A 22,917-nucleotide genomic window follows, 5' to 3' on the forward strand; every position below is an offset into this window, starting at 1 on the left:
AGTAAAAGAAATCATAAAATAATAATAATGGAGAAATTAGGTCATGAATAAAATAATCAACATTTTTACCTATAAATAGAGAGGTAATTTTCCTTCATTTGGGAAAGAACAACAAGTGTAAATTATAGTCTTGATAATCGAGAAGATAAATCCCGAGAGGCTGTTAAGTGAATAAACTCGAGAAAACAAACGTTCGTGTTGCTGTTCTGCGACTAATGTGAGTTTTACTATTCTATATGTGATACTCATGTATGTAGTTATTATAAAACAAGTTCATGTGAAGATATTATGATAAATAATATTTACCATTATTTACCATTATTTACTATTGACGGTAATTATGTGTAAACATGTTATATGTGTAATTTTTACTGTTGACGGTAAAAATGTTATGCTATATATTATATACTAGTAAATGTTATTACTATGATTATTATATGACATACATGATTAACTACTGTAGTTAAACAGTAGATGTTTCAGGATTACTGTAGTAAAACAGTAAATATTTCAGAATTACTGTAGTAAAACAGTAAATATTTTTATAATGATTATATGCATGTGGTAAAATATATAGATTGTGAACTCACTAAGCGTTGGCTTATCAGATACTATTAACATTTTTACAGGACCCTCTGGGGTAAACAAGGGGAAGAATCCAGCTTGACTATCGTGGCAACCGCATTACTCTTGAAAATTATGGATAAAAGTCTTCCGCTGTTTATTTCAATAAATCATGTTATATGTAATAAAGTTTAAACCTGGATTTATTTGTGTTTATTTAAAACTCTTTAAATGTCATTATATTATAAATGAAGTTTTATTAATATTCAAATGGGGACCAAATCAGATATTTTATTACTGTAGTAAATATTTATTTACCGCAGTAAAAAAAAAAAAAAAAAAAAAAAAAAAAAAAGTGTTACAAGTTGGTATCATTTGAATATTAATAAAACTTCATTTATAATATAATGACATTTAAAGAGTTTTAAATAAACACAAATAAATCCAGGTTTAAACTTTATTACATAAAACATGATTTATTGAAATAAACAGCGGAAAACTTTTATCCATAATTTTCAAGAGTAATGCGGTTGCCACGATAGTCAAGCTGGATTCTTCCCCTTGTTTACCCCAGAGGGTCCTGTAAAAATGTTAATAGTATCTGATAAGCCAACGCTTAGTGAGTTCACAATCTATACATTTTACCACATGCATATAATCATTATAAAAATATTTACTGTTTTACTACAGTAATTCTGAAATATTTACTGTTTTACTACAGTAATCCTGAAACATCTACTGTTTAACTACAGTAGTTAATCGTGTATGTCATATAATAATCATAGTAATAACATTTACTAGTATATAATATATAGCATAACATTTTTACCGTCAACAGTAAAAATTACACATATAACATGTTTACACATAATTACCGTCAATAGTAAATAATGGTAAATAATGGTAAATATTATTTATCATTATATCTTCACATGAACTTGTTTTATAATAACTACATACATGAGTATCACATATAGAATAGTAAAACTCACCTTAGTCGCAGAACAGCAACACGAACGTTTGTTTTCTCGAGTTTATTCACTTAACAGCCTCTCGGGATTTATCTTCTCGATTATCAAGACTATAATTTACACTTGTTGTTCTTTCCCAAATGAAGGAAAATTACCTCTCTATTTATAGGTAAAAATGTTGATTATTTTATTCATGACCTAATTTCTCCATTATTATTATTTTATGATTTCTTTTACTTTTGGCCTAATTCTGGCACTCAATACCGCACCTAGAACTATTGGACCCGACTCCATCTTGAAGGAAATCGAGTCAGCTTTCCAATGGCACCAGCCACTCGCCGCCACTCGCCGCCACGCGCCGCCAATCGCCACTTTTCCGGCCGGTGGTCGGCTGCCGGATTTCATTTCGAGATTTTTGTTCAAACTTCAAAAATTCATAACTTCTTCATACGAGCTCCGTTTTCGACGTATTTTTTTTTCATGCGTAGGTATTTCCGAGTACTACAACTTTCATTTAGATCACTTTAGCTAAAAATAAATATATTTTTACTTTCATATTTAAATGTAATTATAACTTTTTAAACCATATAACCATTAAATCTTTTATACACATTTTTGATTATTTGTAACACCAAATTTACTACTATATATTTATATATAACTTATGATAATTTTATAAACATTTTTGACATAAATACTTATCTTTATTTATTTATTTATAAATGAAAACGGGGCGTTACAATTCTCCCCTACTTGGAATGATTTCGCCTTGAAATCCTTATAAAAAGAACTCGGGATAATTCTTTTTCATTTCATCTTCTGGTTCCCAAGTCCATTCTGTTCCACGTCGGTGCTGCCATTGTACTTTAACAATTACTATTTCCTTGTTGCGTAATGTCTTTATTTTTCGATCTATAATGGCAACAGGCTTTTCAATGTAGTTAAGTCTGTTATCTACCTGAATATCGTCAAGTGGCACAATATAGGTTTCTTCTGCCATACACTTTCTTAATTGCGACACATGAAATGTGTTGTGTATCTGATTTAATTGTTCTGGTAGCTCTAAGCGATATGCTACCTTCCCAACTCATGCAATAACTTTATATGGACCAATGAATCTAGGTCCCAATTTTCCTCTTTTCCTGAATCGGATGATTCCCTTCCATGGTGACACTTTTAGTAATACAAAATCTCCAACTTGAAATTCTAAGTCGGATCGTCTCTTATCTGCATAACTCTTTTGGCGGCTTTGAGCTGTCTTCAATCTTTCCCTGACCATCTGAATATTCTCTGTTGTCTTTTGAACTATCTCAGTACTACCGAGTACTCTTTGTCCCACTTCACCCCAACAAATAGGTGTCCTACACTTTCTTCCATATAACATTTCATAAGGAGGCATGCCAATGCTTGCATGATAACTGTTGTTATATGAGAATTCTGCTAATGGAAGATAAGTATCCCAACTACCTCCAAAGTCAATCACACAAGCTCTCAGCATGTCTTCAAGTGTCTGAATGGTTCGTTCACTTTGCCCATCTGTTTGAGGATGGTAAGCTGTACTAAACTTTAATCTAGTACCCAAATCTTCATGAAACTTCTTCCAAAAACGTGACGTAAATCTGGTGTCTCTATCTGAAATTACCGATACTGGTACTCCGTGTCTTGACACCACTTCCTTGACATAAATGTCAGCTAATTGTTCCGAAGAGGAACTTTCTTTGATTGCAACAAAGTGAGCGCTCTTTGTTAACCTATCAACAATAACCCAGATAGTATCAACACATCTCGGGGTTTTGGGCAATTTAGTGATAAAATCCATGGTGATGTGCTCCCATATCCAAACTGGTATCTCCAAAGGCTGAAGCTTACCATGCGGTTTCTGATGCTCGGCCTTTACTTTTAAACATGTCAAGCATTTTTCTACATAATTTGCTACATGTCTTTTCATTGATGGCCACCAGTATCCTTCCTTAAGATCTTTGTACATCTTGTTAGCACCTGGGTGAATAGAAAACTTTGACTTGTGCGCTTCTTCTAAAAGAACTTGTCTATTTCCACCGATGTATGGAATCCATACACGGTTGTATCGAGTCAACAATCCTTGACTGTTTTCGATAAGATTTGCAATTTGTCCTTTAATTCGTTCTTTCCCTTGATTTTCTTCCTTTATTGCTTCAACTTGAGCTTGCCTGATCATATCTATCAGTGATGTAACCATAGTTACTTCCATACATGATGCTTGAATAGTTGCACAAATTGCCTTTCTGCTAAGCGCGTCCGCAACGATATTTGCTTTACCCGGGTGGTAAAGTATTTCACAATCATAATCTTTCAAAACATCTAACCACCTCCTTTGTCTCATATTCAAGTTCTGTTGATCCATAAGGTACTTTAAACTCTTATGATCAGTGAAAATGGTACACTTCACTCCATAAAGGTAGTGTCTCCATATCTTTAGAGAAAAAACTACAGATGCAAGCTCTAAATCATGTGTTGGGTAATTGGCTTCATGTGGTTTCAGTTGCCTTGATGCATATGCTATCACCTTTCCTCTTTGCATTAATACAGCTCCTAATCCGCGATAAGATGCATCACAATAGACAGTCATATCATCGACTCCTTCTGGTAGAGTTAGGATTGGTGCTTCACATAACTTTTGCCTTAAGATCTCAAAAGCTACTTGTTGTTCATTACCCCATTCAAACAATTCATTCTTTTTCGTCAATTTGGTTAATGGTACTGCGATTTTGGAAAAATCTTGGATAAATCTACGATAGTATCCAGCCAAACCAAGAAAACTTCTAATTTCTGTAGGGGTCTTTGGAACTTCCCACTTCATTACTGCATCAACCTTGGCCGTGTCAACTTTAATACCATTCTGATTGATAATATGTCCTAAGAATTGGACTTCTCGTAACCAAAATTCACATTTTGAAAATTTGGCATACAACTTCTCGCGCCTCAGTACTGTCAATACTTCTCGTAGATGATATTCATGCTCTTCTTTGTTCTTTGAGTACACAAGAATGTCGTCAATAAACACAATCACTGATTTGTCAAGCATGGGTCGACAAACTCGGTTCATTAAATCCATGAACACTGCTGGTGCATTTGTAAGTCCAAATGGCATTACAATGAATTCGTAATGTCCATATCTTGTTCGGAATGTTGTCTTGTGTATATCTTCCTCCTTAACTCTCATCTGATGGTATCCAGATCGAAGGTCGATCTTGGAAAACCAAGATGCTCCCTGCAACTGATCGAAAAGGTCGTCGATTCTTGGTAGAGGATACTTATTCTTTATAGTGACTTTGTTAAGTTCTCTGTAGTCAATGCACATCCTGAATGATCCGTCTTTCTTCTTGACAAACAGTATTGGTGCGCCCCATGGAGAACTACTTGGACGTATGAACTCCTTCTTTATCAATTCCTGCAGTTGAGCAGACAGTTCTTGCATCTCAGGGGGTGCAAGTCTATATGGTGTCTTGGCTATTGGTGCTGCTCCGGGAGTAAGGTCGATCCCAAACTCTACTTGTCTTTTTGGAGGAATACCGGGTAAATCTTCAGGAAATACGTCGGTATATTCTTGAACTACTGGCACATTGGAAATTACTGTCTTCTTTTCTGGTTTACCATCTAGTGTATAAACCAAATATCCAGTACATCCATGTTGTATGTACTTCCGTACTCTTGCTGCTGAACAGATGGATGTCATGTTCCTTCTTCCTTCCCCTTGAATGATTAGTTCTCCCCTACTTGGGGTTTGAACTCGGACTCGATGTCTTCTACAGTCGATCAAGGCATGATGCTTTTCTAACCAGTCCATCCCTATAACGATGTTGATTTCTTTCATCGGAATTGGAATGAGGTCGATCTTGAACTTCACATCGGATATTACTAATACACAACCTTTATATACATTATGTGCTGTTATCGTCTTATCATCGGCTATCTCTACTTCTAATTCTCTATCTAACTTTTCTAGTTTAACAATTATATTATTGCTATATGCTAAAGACACAAAAGAGCGACTTGCTCCAGTATCAAACAGAACTAGTGCTGGTTTTGAATTAATGAGGAAGGTACCTGCAACTACGTTTGGTTCATCTTGTGCTTGCTCAACGGTGAGCTGGAAAGCTCTACCTTGAACTCTTGGGGCTTCATTTCTTGTTCCTGTTCTCCCATCAGTGATCCTCAGAGTAGATGGAGCTGGAGTTTGAACCGTACCTTGAGCCAACAAAGGACAATTTGGCTTAATATGCCCATACTGATTGCAATTGTAGCATATTTTCAACTTTTCTGGACAATCCCTACTCATGTGCCCACTTTTTCCACACTTGAAACATACTCCCATTCCCATACGACATTCTCCTGGATGATTCTTCCCACATTTATCACACTTGGGATGGTTCTTCTTGCCTTCAGTTTGGTTATTGGTTTGTTTGAACTTCTTGTTTGGTTCTTGAACGTGTACCTGCTTTCTCTTCTTGTCTTGAGTCTCCATATCCAGCTCCTTGAGTCTTGCTATTTCTGTCATGTCTTTGAATGTCTTGCAGTTTGAGGTTACAACAACCTCTCTGATCCTGGGCTTGAGTATCTTAACATAACGATTCATCTTCATCTTTTCCGTGGCCACAAATTCTTGACAAAAGATTGATTTTTCCAGAAATTTATCGGTGATTTCATTGACCGATTCCGTTGTTTGCTCCATAGATAGAAACTCTTCAGTTATTCTATCTATTTCTACCACTGTAACATACTCATCTTGGAAGAGTATTTTGAATTCTGCCCAAGTCATGTTCTCTATTTCAGCTTCCTTAAGCTTCTTCATGGTTAACTCCCACCAATCATTCGCCGTTCCTCGTAATTGGTTTGCTGCAAATCGAACTTTTGCTTCTGGCTGACAAAAACAAGTACGAAAAGCATTCTCTATCTATGATATCCAGCGCATGCTGACCAGAGGGTCCTTCTTTCCATGGAACAATGGTGGTTTGGTAGCTGCAAAATCCTGATACTTGCATTTCTTGAGTTGACCAGATGCTGCCATCTTATTATCAATGATTTTTAACAAATCAGTCTTTACTTGCTCGAATAACTCTGGGAGAAATTCTTGAATTGCTACTCTTATTTCAGACGCAACTAGCTCCCTAACATTGACATCTTCATGTTGATTTTCATTTCCATTTCCACTTCCATTTCCATTTCCACTTCCATTTCTTGTAACCACCATCTTTCTGATAACCATAATATAATAAATTATATATATATATATATATATATATATATATATATATAAGTAATTAATCCTATGCCTTATTCTAAAGAAACTTCCATCTGTTTTCTGGTTTTCCTTGTGGTCCTCCCGTCCCAATTATGTATCATGTGCTTTCGTTAGTACGGGCCCATACTAACGTCCACACATATACATAATTGTTTTTGGTATATCACAAAGTCTTCCAAATTGCAGATTTTAGTTTAACACGCATTTTCTATTTCACATATTGTAGACATACATATAATGTCTACAGAGTTTACTGATTATACTCTTTTTAACCAATTAATATTATCAAAGAGTATTATAAATACATAACTATACATAATGTTGAATCAAATAGTCATTCAAATAATTAACTTTTTACCCTAAAGCAACAATCAAACAAGAACATGCAGTAAGGCTTTAGTCAAAATTCTAAGTCTATGTAATTCTAATTATGCATAGTTTTAAAGCATTTACTTTACTCTTTGCTAATTTTAAGTAAACACATAATCATACGGATATTTATCTATATCCTATTCAATTCTAGCATGTGAAATATATACATATATATCATATATATCAAAATTTCTTGTATGTAATATATTATAAAAATATATTATATTATACCTTTTGAAGAATACCGGCTGACTGCTCGTTCCGCATTACTTTACTCTTTTAAAATTTTGACACTTTTTCCAAAATTTTATTTTTCTTGAAAATTTTGAGCTTCGGTTTAAGGGATTCAAATATATATCAGCTTGTAAAACTTTTTTTTTTTTTTTTTTTTTCCTGCGGTAAATAAATATTTACTACAGTAATAAAATATCTGATTTGGTCCCCATTTGAATATTAATAAAACTTCATTTATAATATAATGACATTTAAAGAGTTTTAAATAAACACAAATAAATCCAGGTTTAAACTTTATTACATAAAACATGATTTATTGAAATAAACAGCGGAAGACTTTTATCCATAATTTTCAAGAGTAATGCGGTTGCCACGATAGTCAAGCTGGATTCTTCCCCTTGTTTACCCCAGAGGGTCCTGTAAAAATGTTAATAGTATCTGATAAGCCAACGCTTAGTGAGTTCACAATCTATACATTTTACCACATGCATATAATCATTATAAAAATATTTACTGTTTTACTACAGTAATTCTGAAATATTTACTGTTTTACTACAGTAATCCTGAAACATCTACTGTTTAACTACAGTAGTTAATCATGTATGTCATATAATAATCATAGTAATAACATTTACTAGTATATAATATATAGCATAACATTTTTACCGTCAACAGTAAAAATTACACATATAACATGTTTACACATAATTACCGTCAATAGTAAATAATGGTAAATAATGGTAAATATTATTTATCATAATATCTTCACATGAACTTGTTTTATAATAACTACATACATGAGTATCACATATAGAATAGTAAAACTCACCTTAGTCGCAGAACAGCAACACGAACGTTTGTTTTCTCGAGTTTATTCACTTAACAGCCTCTCGGGATTTATCTTCTCGATTATCAAGACTATAATTTACACTTGTTGTTCTTTCCCAAATGAAGGAAAATTACCTCTCTATTTATAGGTAAAAATGTTGATTATTTTATTCATGACCTAATTTCTCCATTATTATTATTTTATGATTTCTTTTACTTTTGGCCTAATTCTGGCACTCAATACCGCACCTAGAACTATTGGACCCGACTCCATCTTGAAGGAAATCGAGTCAGCTTTCCAATGGCACCAGCCACTCGCCGCCAAAAGAGTTATGCAGATAAGAGACGATCCGACTTAGAATTTCAAGTTGGAGATTTTGTATTACTAAAAGTGTCACCATGGAAGGGAATCATCCGATTCAGGAAAAGAGGAAAATTGGGACCTAGATTCATTGGTCCATATAAAGTTATTGCACGAGTTGGGAAGGTAGCATATCGCTTAGAGCTACCAGAACAATTAAATCAGATACACAACACATTTCATGTGTCGCAATTAAGAAAGTGTATGGCAGAAGAAACCTATATTGTGCCACTTGACGATATTCAGGTAGATAACAGACTTAACTACATTGAAAAGCCTGTTGCCATTATAGATCGAAAAATAAACTAATTTCCTTGGGGGTACGGGGGGCTTTCCAATTCTGGACTGCTTCAACTTTTGAGGGATCGACTAAAATACCCTTGTCACTTACAATATGACCAAGGAATTGTACCTCATTTAACCAAAACTCACATTTCGAAAATTTGGCGTAGAGCCGATTTCCTTGCAACGTTTGGAGAGTTAGGCGAAGGTGTCTTTCATGCTCTGCCCTTGTCTTGGAGTAAATGAGGATGTCATCAATAAAGACGATAACAAAATGGTCGAGATAAGGTTTAAATACCCGATTCATCAAGTCCATGAATACGGCAGGGGCATTTGTTAGGCCGAAAGGCATAACGGTGAACTCGTAATGACCATAACGGGTTCGGAAAGCGGTTTTGGGGATGTCTTCTTCCCGTACTCGAAGTTGGTGATAACCTGAGCGAAGGTCAATTTTTGAGAAGCATGAAGCTCCTTGAAGCTGATCAAAAAGGTCGTCGATCCGAGGTAACGGATATCGGTTCTTGATGGTTAATTTATTTAACTCCCGATAATCGATACACATACGAAACGAACCATCTTTCTTTTTGATGAAGAGAACCGGGGCTCCCCAGGGTGAAGTACTAGGGCGGATAAATCCCTTATCGGTTAGTTCTTGGAGCTGACTTGCCAATTCTTGCATCTCGGTTGGAGCCAACCGATATGGAGACTTGGCTATGGGAGTAGCCTCAGGAACAAGTTCGATGCGGAACTCTAGCTCACGTACTGGAGGGAGTCCAGATACATCATCAGGAAAGACGTCGGGAAAGTCTCGTACTATCGGAATATCTTCGATCTTCTTTTCTTTGACCTTTGTTTCCACCACATGGGCTAAGAAAGCCATATATTCTTTTCGTAGATATGATCGAGCTTGAGTACATGACATAAGACTAAGCTTTTTCGAATGAGTCTCGCCATAAATACGAAGACTTTGACCGTCGGCGAGAGGAATACGAATGAACTTATCATAACATACTATTTCAGCATGGTTTTGGGATAGCCAATCCATTCCTACGATGATGTCGAAGCTACCAAGTTCCATAGGAACTAAATTGACAGAAAATTTATGACCGGAAAAATCGAAAGTGCAATCTTGGATGACTGCATTGAGTGAAACGTATTTTCCATCGGCGACTTCTACGGTAAAGTACTCATTAAGAATCATGCGAGGTGTGTGAAGTATGGGCTCAAATTCCAAAGACACAAAACTTTTATCGGCACCTGAATCAAAAAGTACTGACGCGTAGCAGTTATTTATGAGAAACGTACCATTTACGACCTTGTTATCGGTCTTTGCTTGGGTTGCAGTAATGACAAAGGCTCGGCCTTTGGGAGCTGGAACCTGCATTGTTGGATTTGCCTGGGCTTGGGTGTTGATGATATTGACTAGCCTAGGACACGCGTTTTTGAAATGGGTGGGGTCACCACAGTTGAAGCATGTTCCAGTTGGATACCGGGTTTGTGTTTGCTGATTTGAGGGTAGATAGAGTGGTCGCTGAGTTTTTGGTGCACGACATGTGTCCGCCAAGTGGCCATAGCGACCACAATTCGTACAGAGGCGACACGGGCTAGTGGTCATATGGTGATAGTTACAGTGGTTACAGAGGGGGTGAGGTCCGGTATACGGCATTTTATTTGGTTGGGCTGGTGGGGTGACTTGGGTGATAGGAGTAGCAGGGGTAATAACAGCATGGTTGTGGTGATGACTTTTCCGCTTCTTTTTGTCATGTCGGTGGGAGGACTCGGACTTGACAATTTGGGGGGTCTCAGGGGTATACTTTTCAGTTGACACCTTTGAACCCTTGCGTGGGAGGACACCATCGTTCAAAATGAATTATTGTTAATTCATCTAATTTGGGGGGTCTCAGGGGTATACTTTTCGCTCTTAAAAGTTTTGTGTCTTTGGAATTTGAGCCCATACTTCACACACCTCGCATGATTCTTAATGAGTACTTTACCGTAGAAGTCGCCGATGGAAAATACGTTTCACTCAATGCAGTCATCCAAGATTGCACTTTCGATTTTTCCGGTCATAAATTTTCTGTCAATTTAGTTCCTATGGAACTTGGTAGCTTCGACATCATCGTAGGAATGGATTGGCTATCCCAAAACCATGCTGAAATAGTATGTTATGATAAGTTCATTCGTATTCCTCTCGCCGACGGTCAAAGTCTTCGTATTTATGGCGAGACTCATTCGAAAAAGCTTAGTCTTATGTCATGTACTCAAGCTCGATCATATCTACGAAAAGAATATATGGCTTTCTTAGCCCATGTGGTGGAAACAAAGGTCAAAGAAAAGAAGATCGAAGATATTCCGATAGTACGAGACTTTCCCGACGTCTTTCCTGATGATGTATCTGGACTCCCTCCAGTACGTGAGCTAGAGTTCCGCATCGAACTTGTTCCTGAGGCTACTCCCATAGCCAAGTCTCCATATCGGTTGGCTCCAACCGAGATGCAAGAATTGGCAAGTCAGCTCCAAGAACTAACCGATAAGGGATTTATCCGCCCTAGTACTTCACCCTGGGGAGCCCCGGTTCTCTTCATCAAAAAGAAAGATGGTTCGTTTCGTATGTGTATCGATTATCGGGAGTTAAATAAATTAACCATCAAGAACCGATATCCGTTACCTCGGATCGACGACCTTTTTGATTAGCTTCAAGGAGCTTCATGCTTCTCAAAAATTGACCTTCGCTCAGGTTATCATCAACTTCGAGTACGGGAAGAAGACATCCCCAAAACCGCTTTCCGAACCCGCTATGGTCATTACGAGTTCACCGTTATGCCTTTCGGCCTAACAAATGCCCCTGCCGTATTCATGGACTTGATGAATCGGGTATTTAAACCTTATCTCGACCATTTTGTTATCGTCTTTATTGATGACATCCTCATTTACTCCAAGACAAGGGCAGAGCATGAAAGACACCTTCGCCTAACTCTCCAAACGTTGCAAGGAAATCGGCTCTACGCCAAATTTTCGAAATGTGAGTTTTGGTTAAATGAGGTACAATTCCTTGGTCATATTGTAAGTGACAAGGGTATTTTAGTCGATCCCTCAAAAGTTGAAGCAGTCCAGAATTGGAAAGCCCCCCGTACCCCCAAGGAAATTCGGTCCTTCCTTGGTTTAGCCGGCTATTACCGGCGTTTCATTTCAAATTTCTCAAAGATTGCTTTACCGCTTACTTCTCTCACTTGCAAGGGTACACCATTTGATTGGGGACCCAAGCAGGAATACGCTTTCCAAACCCTTAAACAAAGTTTGTGTGACGCTCCGATTCTTACACTCCCTGAAGGATCCGAAGATTTCGTGGTATTCTGCGATGCCTCCAATCTCGGTCTAGGTTGTGTTTTGATGCAAAGGGGAAAGGTTATATCTTACGTATCACGACAACTCAAAATCCACGAAAGGAATTATACGACTCATGATTTGGAGCTCGGTGCCGTGATTTTCGCTCTTAAAATTTGGAGGCATTACCTTTACGGCACTAAATGCGTAATTTTCACCGACCACAAGAGCTTGCAACATATTCTTAATCAAAAGGAACTCAATATGAGGCAAAGACGATGGGTCGAACTCCTAAATGATTACGAGTGTGAAATACGCTATCATCCGGGCAAGGCAAACGTCGTAGCCGACGCGTTAAGCCGAAAAGAACATGCCCATGCATTTCATCTAATATGTTCTCCTATCTTGTCCAATCTCAGCGACCGAATTCGAGGAGCCCAACACTCGGCAATTACCGAAAATGACATGCCCACGGGAATTGATGGGGAGTTGGAAACCAAATCTGATGGTATTTTCTATTATCAAGATCGCATATGGATCCCAGATCGTGACAATCTTCGCATATTCCTGATGGAAGAAATCCATAAAACCCGATATTCCATTCATCCGGGCACTGACAAGATGTATCATGGCCTGAGAACCAATTATTGGTGGTCGGGAATGAAAAAGGATATTGCTTTATTCGTGGCCAAATGTCTTACATGTTCCAGGGTCAAAGTAGAACATCAACGACCCTCTGGACTATTGGTCCAACCAGAAATCCCCAGGTGGAAATGGGAAGCGATCGCCATGGATTTCGTAACCAAACTTCCCCGTACCACAAAAGGACACGATAGCATTTGGATAATCATTGACCGTTTGACCAAATCCGCTCATTTCCTTCCCATCCGGGAAAATTTCAAAGTCGAAAAACTTGCTCGGATTTACATCAACGAGATAGTTAGTCGGCATGGCATTCCTCCCAGCATCATTTCAGATCGTGATGGGAGATTTCTCTCTCGGTTTTGGCAATCACTTCAAACAGCCATGGGAACCCGCCTCGATCTCAGTACCGCCTATCATCCTCAGACCGATGGTCAATCTGAGAGGACAATTCAAACACTCGAAGATATGTTGAGGGCGTGTGTCTTGGATTTCGGAGGAAACTGGGACTCTCATTTACCGTTGGTGGAATTCTCCTATAATAACAGTTATCATTCTAGCATCAAGATGCCACCATTTGAGGCATTGTATGGCCGTAAATGCCGATCTCCTATTTGCTGGCATGAAATCGGTGAGTCCCACGTGATTCGCGCAACAGTGGATTCTCCAATCGTTGGTCCTGAGCTTATCCAGGAAACAACCGACAAAATCACTCAGATTCGCGATAACCTTCTCGCATCTCGTAGCCGACAAAAGAGTTATGCCGACAAGCGACGCAAACCGCTTGAACTTACCGTAGGTGACATGGTCATGTTAAAAGTGTCCCCATGGAAAGGTGTGGTTCGATTTGGATGCAAGGGTAAATTGGCACCACGCTACGTAGGCCCGTTTAAGATCATAAAAAGGATCGGACCAGTAGCCTACGAGTTGGATCTACCAACAGAGCTTAAGAAAGTTCACCCAGTATTTCATATAGCCAACCTCAAGAAGTGTTTAGCAGACGAGAACCTTCATGTTCCTCTCGAGGATATCCAAATCGACGAGACAATGCAATTTACCGAGAAACCCTTGGAAATTGCCGACCGAAAGGAAAAGCAACTCAAAAGAAGTCGCATTCCCCTGGTTAAGGTCAGGTGGCAGTCGGCACGTGGACCTGAGTATACATGGGAGCGTGAGGATCATATGCGTACCAAATACCCACAACTTTTCTCTTAAGGTACTCTCTTCTTAAATTTCGGGACGAAATTTCCTAAAGTAGGGGAGACTGTGACATCCGCCTAAAATGGATTCGGGTCAACCCAACCCAATTGGAAATTTAATAAACCCTACTCAAGATTACTTGACGCTAATAGGATCAAAACCCATGCAATACGATATAACTTGACGTTAATAGCAACATAGTATTGTACAACGTTATAACTATAATCAAAGTAAATTATGATACCATATTAAAATAAAATCAAAGTATAATGCTCTAATTAAATTAAAAGAATCAAACTTGAATTCTCTAATTAAACTTCAAATCAAAGTAGATTGTTATAATCAAATAATAACCTATCTTTTATAAAACTCCATTTTTATAAACTTTACATTAAATTTTATAAAACTCTATTTTTTATAAACTTTACTTTAAATTTTATAAAACTCATATATTAATTATGTAAAAGATGCTTGTGTTAGTGGGAAATTATGAAGACCACCAAAAGCAAAAAGATTATTCCCATGGTCTCCCACTCACACCTCCCATCCACTTTCCTTTCCCTTTTCTCCCAACACATTATTCTCTTCACCACTTAAATCTTCTCTATTCTTTCTCTCACTCTCAATCTCGAAATTTCCTCCAAGAATACTCATATTCCATCCAAGAACAATCTATTATACTCAAATCTTCATCCGTGGTCCTTCCTTGGTTTAGCCGGCTATTACCGGCGTTTCATTTCAAATTTCTCAAAGATTGCTTTACCGCTTACTTCTCTCACTTGCAAGGGTACACCATTTGATTGGGGACCCAAGCAGGAATACGCTTTCCAAACCCTTAAACAAAGTTTGTGTGACGCTCCGATTCTTACACTCCCTGAAGGATCCGAAGATTTCGTGGTATTCTGCGATGCCTCCAATCTCGGTCTAGGTTGTGTTTTGATGCAAAGGGGAAAGGTTATATCTTACGCATCACGACAACTCAAAATCCACGAAAGGAATTATACGACTCATGATTTGGAGCTCGGTGCCGTGATTTTCGCTCTTAAAATTTGGAGGCATTACCTTTACGGCACTAAATGCGTAATTTTCACCGACCACAAGAGCTTGCAACATATTCTTAATCAAAAGGAACTCAATATGAGGCAAAGACGATGGGTCGAACTCCTAAATGATTACGAGTGTGAAATACGCTATCATCCGGGCAAGGCAAACGTCGTAGCCGACGCGTTAAGCCGAAAAGAACATGCCCATGCATTTCATCTAATATGTTCTCCTATCTTGTCCAATCTCAGCGACCGAATTCGAGGAGCCCAACACTCGGCAATTACCGAAAATGACATGCCCACGGGAATTGATGGGGAGTTGGAAACCAAATCTGATGGTATTTTCTATTATCAAGATCGCATATGGATCCCAGATCGTGACAATCTTCGCATATTCCTGATGGAAGAAATCCATAAAACCCGATATTCCATTCATCCGGGCACTGACAAGATGTATCATGGCCTGAGAACCAATTATTGGTGGTCGGGAATGAAAAAGGATATTGCTTTATTCGTGGCCAAATGTCTTACATGTTCCAGGGTCAAAGTAGAACATCAACGACCCTCTGGACTATTGGTCCAACCAGAAATCCCCAGGTGGAAATGGGAAGCGATCGCCATGGATTTCGTAACCAAACTTCCCCGTACCACAAAAGGACACGACAGCATTTGGATAATCATTGACCGTTTGACCAAATCCGCTCATTTCCTTCCCATCCGGGAAAATTTCAAAGTCGAAAAACTTGCTCGGATTTACATCAACGAGATAGTTAGTCGGCATGGCATTCCTCTCAGCATCATTTCAGATCGTGATGGGAGATTTCTCTCTCGGTTTTGGCAATCACTTCAAACAGCCATGGGAACCCGCCTCGATCTCAGTACCGCCTATCATCCTCAGACCGATGGTCAATCTGAGAGGACAATTCAAACACTCGAAGATATGTTGAGGGCGTGTGTCTTGGATTTCGGAGGAAACTGGGACTCTCATTTACCGTTGGTGGAATTCTCCTATAATAACAGTTATCATTCTAGCATCAAGATGCCACCATTTGAGGCATTGTATGGCCGTAAATGCCGATCTCCTATTTGCTGGCATGAAATCGGTGAGTCCCACGTGATTCGCGCAACAGTGGATTCTCCAATCGTTGGTCCTGAGCTTATCCAGGAAACAACCGACAAAATCACTCAGATTTGCGATAACCTTCTCGCATCTCGTAGCCGACAAAAGAGTTATGCCGACAAGCGACGCAAACCGCTTGAATTTACCGTAGGTGACATGGTCATGTTAAAAGTGTCCCCATGGAAAGGTGTGGTTCGATTTGGACGCAAGGGTAAATTGGCACCACGCTACTAATCAGTATACAGGTCATCCCAGAATTTTCTCAGAATTTATTTACTATTTTTCCCGAATTTTGTGTTGTTTAATCATTAAAATATTAATAAATACTAAAACAGTTCAGAAAAATATAAAATTTTTACAGTAATTCATATTGTATGAAATAATGATTTCCTAATAATTTCATAATTTTTCAATACTGTTTACTATTTAAAACTATTTTCCTAAGTATTTAAGCATGTAAAAATGCATTTTAATGATTATTTCATATAAATAATTGTTAAAATCTATAAATAATTATAATTAGGCAAGTTATTATTTTAATAAGAAATTATTAAAATCTAGCCTAAATTGAAAATATAAATTAATTATGCAAAGTAAGTAATTCAATTTAAAATTCATTTAACAAATAAATACCTTAATATTATAATCAAAATGAATTATTGTTAATTCATCTAATATAAGAATACGTGTCTAATTATTTGTATTAATACTTCATTCTTGTTTAGCAGTTCCTAAACCAAAACTATTAATTATATTAGGTTCTACGCCATTTTGACCCGAATCGTCTATCGTACGACACACGCATTTCGTTTTGGGACTAAAGTGAGTAATCTACCCCATACTTTATAATTTTCAATACTTTTGGGGTGTATCATGTGGTTCTAATATATTTCAACTTCATTTTATTGTTTTATCACAATTGAGACATTGTTGGGACATTTATACGTGAGTCATTAATTGTATAACTATTGTTTGTTTACGCTACATGTACTTGTAGTGCATTACCATTTTTAGTCTAATCTCCATGACTATGCCCGTATACTTGAGGTACGTCATGGACAATAATAGCGCTATTGGGTTGACCACCCCGCCTTGGGACGCTAAGGTGATTGATCACACGTGGTTGAGTGTGTATGATGATTAGATGCTCCATCCTATATATATTTATATATATACATACATACATATATATATATATATATATATATATATATATATATATATATATATATATATATAGGGTGAGGACTTATTGTTTATGTTATCAATTGTTAATCAATTTTTGATTTATAAACATTTATCTCAAATATAATTGTTTGGCGACTTCAAAAGAAAACAAATTTCAAATTATAAATGTTTCAACTTCACAATTTTCTCTACTAAAATTTGATTACTCACCAACTCTCGTAGTTGACCTGTTTTTACCCATGGTGCAGATTTGAAGAATGAAGAATGATGAAAAATAGGTTGCGCCTTAGAAATCCACAAGACAATTTAAATTTGATGTAATAAATGTTGTTCGTATTTGGATATGTATTTGTATGTTGTGGATCTTGTTTGCATACTTAGTACTTAATTGAATCTAATCATATTATAACATAGTTGTCATGAGACTTTGAACAATATATCACGCCTTGATCGATTCCGACAAGGATCGGGGTGTGACAGATTGCCATTCTGTTCCACGTCGGTGCTGCCATTGTACTTTAACAATTACTATTTCCTTGTTGCGTAATGTCTTTATTTTTCGATCTGTAATGGCAACAGGCTTTTCAATGTAGTTAAGTCTGTTATCTACCTGAATATCGTCAAGTGGCACAATATAGGTTTCTTCTGCCATACACTTTCTTAATTGCGACACATGAAATGTGTTGTGTATATGATTTAATTGTTCTGGTAGCTCTAAGCGATATGCTACCTTCCCAACTCGTGCAATAACTTTATATGGACTAATGAATCTAGGTCCCAATTTTCCTCTTTTCATTAATACAGCTCCTAATCCGCGATAAGATGCATCACAATAGACAGTCATATCATCGACTCCTTCTGGTAGAGTTAGGATTGGTGCTTCACATAACTTTTGCCTTAAGATCTCAAAAGCTACTTGTTGTTCATTACCCCATTCAAACAATTCATTCTTTTTCGTCAATTTGGTTAATGGTACTGCGATTTTGGAAAAATCTTGGATAAATCTACGATAGTATCCAGCCAAACCAAGAAAACTTCTAATTTCTGTAGGGGTCTTTGGAACTTCCCACTTCATTACTGCATCAAACTTGGCCGTGTCAACTTTAATACCATTCTGATTGATAATATGTCCTAAGAATTGGACTTCTCGTAACCAAAATTCACATTTTGAAAATTTGGCATACAACTTCTCGCGCCTCAGTACTGTCAATACTTCTCGTAGATGATATTCATGCTCTTCTTTGTTCTTTGAGTACACAAGAATGTCGTCAATAAACACAATCACTGATTTGTCAAGCATGGGTCGACAAACTCGGTTCATTAAATCCATGAACACTGCTGGTGCATTTGTAAGTCCAAATGGCATTACAATGAATTCGTAATGTCCATATCTTGTTCGGAATGCTGTCTTGTGTATATCTTCCTCCTTAACTCTCATCTGATGGTATCCAGATCGAAGGTCGATCTTGGAAAACCAAGATGCTCCCTGCAACTGATCGAAAAGGTCGTCGATTCTTGGTAGAGGATACTTATTCTTTATAGTGACTTTGTTAAGTTCTCTGTAGTCAATGCACATCCTGAATGATCCGTCTTTCTTCTTGACAAACAGTATTGGTGCGCCCCATGGAGAACTACTTGGACGTATGAACTCCTTCTTTATCAATTCCTGCAGTTGAGCAGACAGTTCTTGCATCTCAGGGGGTGCAAGTCTATATGGTGTCTTGGCTATTGGTGCTGCTCCGGGAGTAAGGTCGATCCCAAACTCTACTTGTCTTTTTGGAGGAATACCGGGTAAATCTTCAGGAAACACGTCGGTATATTCTTGAACTACTGGCACATTGGAAATTACTGTCTTCTTTTCTGGTTTACCATCTAGTGTATAAACCAAATATCCAGTACATCCATGCTGTATGTACTTCCGTACTCTTGCTGCTGAACAGATAGATGTCATGTTCCTTCTTCCTTCCCCTTGAATGATTAGTTCTCCCCTACTTGGGGTTTGAACTCGGACTCGATGTCTTCTACAGTCGATCAAGGCATGATGCTTTTCTAACCAGTCCATCCCTATAACGATGTTGATTTCTTTCATCGGAATTGGAATGAGGTCGATCTTGAACTTCACATCGGATATTACTAATACACAACCTTTATATACATGATGTGTTGTTATCGTCTTATCATCGGCTATCTCTACTTCTAATTCTCTATCTAACTTTTCTAGTTTAACAATTATATTCTTGCTATATGCTAAAGACACAAAAGAGCGACTTGCTCCAGTATCAAACAGAACTAGTGCTGGTTTTGAATTAATGAGGAAGGTACCTGCAACTACGTTTGGTTCATCTTGTGCTTGCTCAACGGTGAGCTGGAAAGCTCTACCTTGAACTCTTGGGGCTTCATTTCTTGTTCCTGTTCTCCCATCAGTGATCCTCAGAGTAGATGGAGCTGGAGTTTGAACCGTACCTTGAGCCAACAAAGGACAATTTGGCTTAATATGCCCATACTGATTGCAATTGTAGCATATTTTCAACTTTTCTGGACAATCTCTACTCATGTGCCCACTTTTTCCACACTTGAAACATACTCCCATTCCCATACGACATTCTCCTGGATGATTCTTCCCACATTTATCACACTTGGGATGGTTCTTCTTGCCTTCAGTTTGGTTATTGGTTTGTTTGAACTTCTTGTTTGGTTCTTGAACGTGTACCTGCTTTCTCTTCTTGTCTTGAGTCTCCATATCCAGCTCCTTGAGTCTTGCTATTTCTGTCATGTCTTTGAATGTCTTGCAGTTAGAGGTTACAACAACCTCTCTGATCCTGGGCTTGAGTATCTTAACATAACGATTCATCTTCATCTTTTCCGTGGCCACAAATTCTTGACAAAAGATTGATTTTTCCAGAAATTTATCGGTGATTTCATTGACCGATTCCGTTGTTTGCTCCATAGATAGAAACTCTTCAGTTATTCTATCTATTTCTACCACTGTAACATACTCATCTTGAAAGAGTATTTTGAATTCTGCCCAAGTCATGTTCTCTATTTCAGCTTCCTTAAGCTTCTTCATGGTTAACTCCCACCAATCATTCGCCGTTCCTCGTAATTGGTTTGCTGCAAATCGAACTTTTGCTTCTGGCTGACAAAAACAAGTACGAAAAGCATTCTCTATCTCTGATATCTAGCGCATGCTGAGCAGAGGGTCCTTCTTTCCATGGAACAATGGTGGTTTGGTAGCTGCAAAATCCTGATACTTGCATTTCTTGAGTTGACCAGATGCTGCCATCTTATTATCAATGATTTTTAACAAATCAGTCTTTACTTGCTCGAATAACTCTGGGAGAAATTCTTGAATTGCTACTCTTATTTCAGACGCAACTAGCTCCCTAACATTGACATCTTCATGTTGATTTTCATTTCCATTTCCACTTCCATTTCCATTTCCACTTCCATTTCTTGTAACCACCATCTTTCTGATAACCATAATATAATAAATTATATATATATATATATATATATATATATATATATATATATATATATATATATATATATATATATAAGTAATTAATCCTATGCCTTATTCTAAAGAAACTTCCATCTGTTTTCTGGTTTTCCTTGTGGTCCTCCCGTCCCAATTATGTATCATGTGCTTTCGTTAGTACGGGCCCATACTAACGTCCACACATATACATAATTGTTTTTGGTATATCACAAAGTCTTCCAAATTCCAGATTTTAGTTTAACACGCATTTTCTATTTCACATATTGTAGACATACATATAATGTCTACAGAGTTTACTGATTATACTCTTTTTAACCAATTAATATTATCAAAGAGTATTATAAATACATAACTATACATAATGCTGAATCAAATAGGAGTAGCAGGGGTAATAACAGCATGGTTGTGGTGATGACTTTTCCGCTTCTTTTTGTCATGTCGGTGGGAGGACTCGGACTTGACAATTTGGGGGGTCTCAGGGGTCGACTTTTCAGTTGACACCTTTGAACCCTTGCGTGGGAGGACACCATCGTTCACATTGTCCTCGTTGAGTTGACCTGCTATTTCAATGGCAGATTCTAGGGTAGATGGCCTGCTGCTGGTCACCGAATCACGGATCTGGCGTGGTATCCCTTTGATGTAGCGGCGTATTGCAGTTTTCATAGGTTGAACCATGTGAGGTAGGAGTCTCGAGAGATCATGGAATCTATTGGTGTAGGTCGCGTTGTCGCCTCCCTCCTGTTTCAGATTCCAGAATTCATCCTCGAGAGTTTGCAATTCGCTGTCAGGGCAGAACTTCTCCATCATGCGTTCTTTTAGTTTTGACCAGGTCATTCCCAAGGCAACAGCCTCTCCCTTTGCCCGTTTTTCAAGGTTCCACCATGTGAGAGCATGACCTAGGAGGCACCCTGTAGCATGACGGACCATCAGGTCCTCAGGACACTCACTATGGATGAAAGTACTCTCCATTTCTTCAATCCATGTGAGGAGTGCGGTGGCACCATCGGTGCCTTTGAAGTAAGGCGGATTGCAGTTACGAAAGTGCTTGAACGAGCAACGAGGAGTTGTTGCTGGAGCTTGTGGCTGAAGAGAATGAAGTTGGGTTGCAATTGTTGGGATGACGTTTGCTACCTCCTTGGCGACCAGGGCAGCTAGCCTTCTGTTGTTGCGAGCAGCGTATGGGGGTCGTAATGCCATCTACGAGAAACACGCATATGGACTTGTGAGTTATTTGTAAATTGATTATGGAAATAAAGTTTTTAGACATTGTTGGGTAAAATAATTGTAAAACACTTGTTGGGCCATGGTTAGGAGTGTTGGGCACCTTTTGGGCTTTCCATGGTTACTAAATGTGAAACATGTAGCACTTGCGTGGGCCCCCACAAAACTAAGTTTTCACATTTCTTTCCCACTTCTAGGCCCATTAGGGAACTTAATAGTCAAATGAGTTGGCCATTTTGGAGTGTATCCTTTCGGATACGTTTGATAAGGTCGGGTATTTTGATGGCTCAAAAGTAATGTGAATGACGCGCTTTGGCCTATAGGTTTGGGAAATCTCGCCTTTGGTCCCCAGATAAGCAAACTGGTCCCTCGGTTGATTGGGATGTATACGAATGCTTACCTAGTCAGGACTTTCAGGCTACCGACACCTCCCCCTTCCAGTTACTACGCGTCCATTACTATGATCCCACCCAACTAGAGTGGATGACTTTGAATTTCCTATGAGCTCTAAGGAATACATATATGTATATACATTTTGTTAAACAACTTGAGTATGCGTGTTATTTTCAAAGAAAGTGGAGAATATTCACAAGTGTATGCACACATATAAGTGTCAGGAGTAATACGTATGCACATAAGGGAATTGATGGGGAGTTGGAAACCAAATCTGATGGTATTTTCTATTATCAAGATCGCATCTGGATCCCAGATCGTGACAATCTTCGCATATTCCTGATGGAAGAAATCCATAAAACCCGATATTCCATTCATCCGGGCACTGACA

General features: G+C 38.0%; 1 protein-coding gene and 1 long non-coding RNA gene across 2 annotated transcripts; both read right to left on the reverse strand.

Moving 5' to 3' along the window:
• Positions 1 to 7,681: 7,681 nt before the first annotated feature.
• On the reverse strand, positions 7,682 to 8,402 carry LOC145123475 (uncharacterized). The gene is made up of 2 exons (XR_013715158.1): positions 8,252 to 8,402; positions 7,682 to 7,839 (listed from the first exon to the last, which is right to left on the reverse strand). It is a non-coding gene; the product is annotated as an uncharacterized LOC145123475 (long non-coding RNA).
• A 9,122-nt stretch (positions 8,403 to 17,524) lies between these two features.
• Positions 17,525 to 20,477, reverse strand: LOC145126414 (uncharacterized). Its single transcript, XM_079061787.1, has 4 exons — positions 19,014 to 20,477; positions 18,615 to 18,848; positions 17,928 to 18,524; positions 17,525 to 17,545 (listed from the first exon to the last, which is right to left on the reverse strand). Exons 1-4 carry the CDS (start codon positions 20,475 to 20,477, stop codon positions 17,525 to 17,527), a joined length of 2,316 nt encoding a protein of 771 aa, XP_078917913.1.
• Positions 20,478 to 22,917: the final 2,440 nt, after the last annotated feature.

This window comes from Lactuca virosa, chromosome 7, assembly GCF_052849685.1.
Source record: "Lactuca virosa cultivar CGN04683 chromosome 7, Lactuca_virosa_CGN04683_v6, whole genome shotgun sequence".
NCBI lineage: Eukaryota > Viridiplantae > Streptophyta > Magnoliopsida > Asterales > Asteraceae > Lactuca > Lactuca virosa.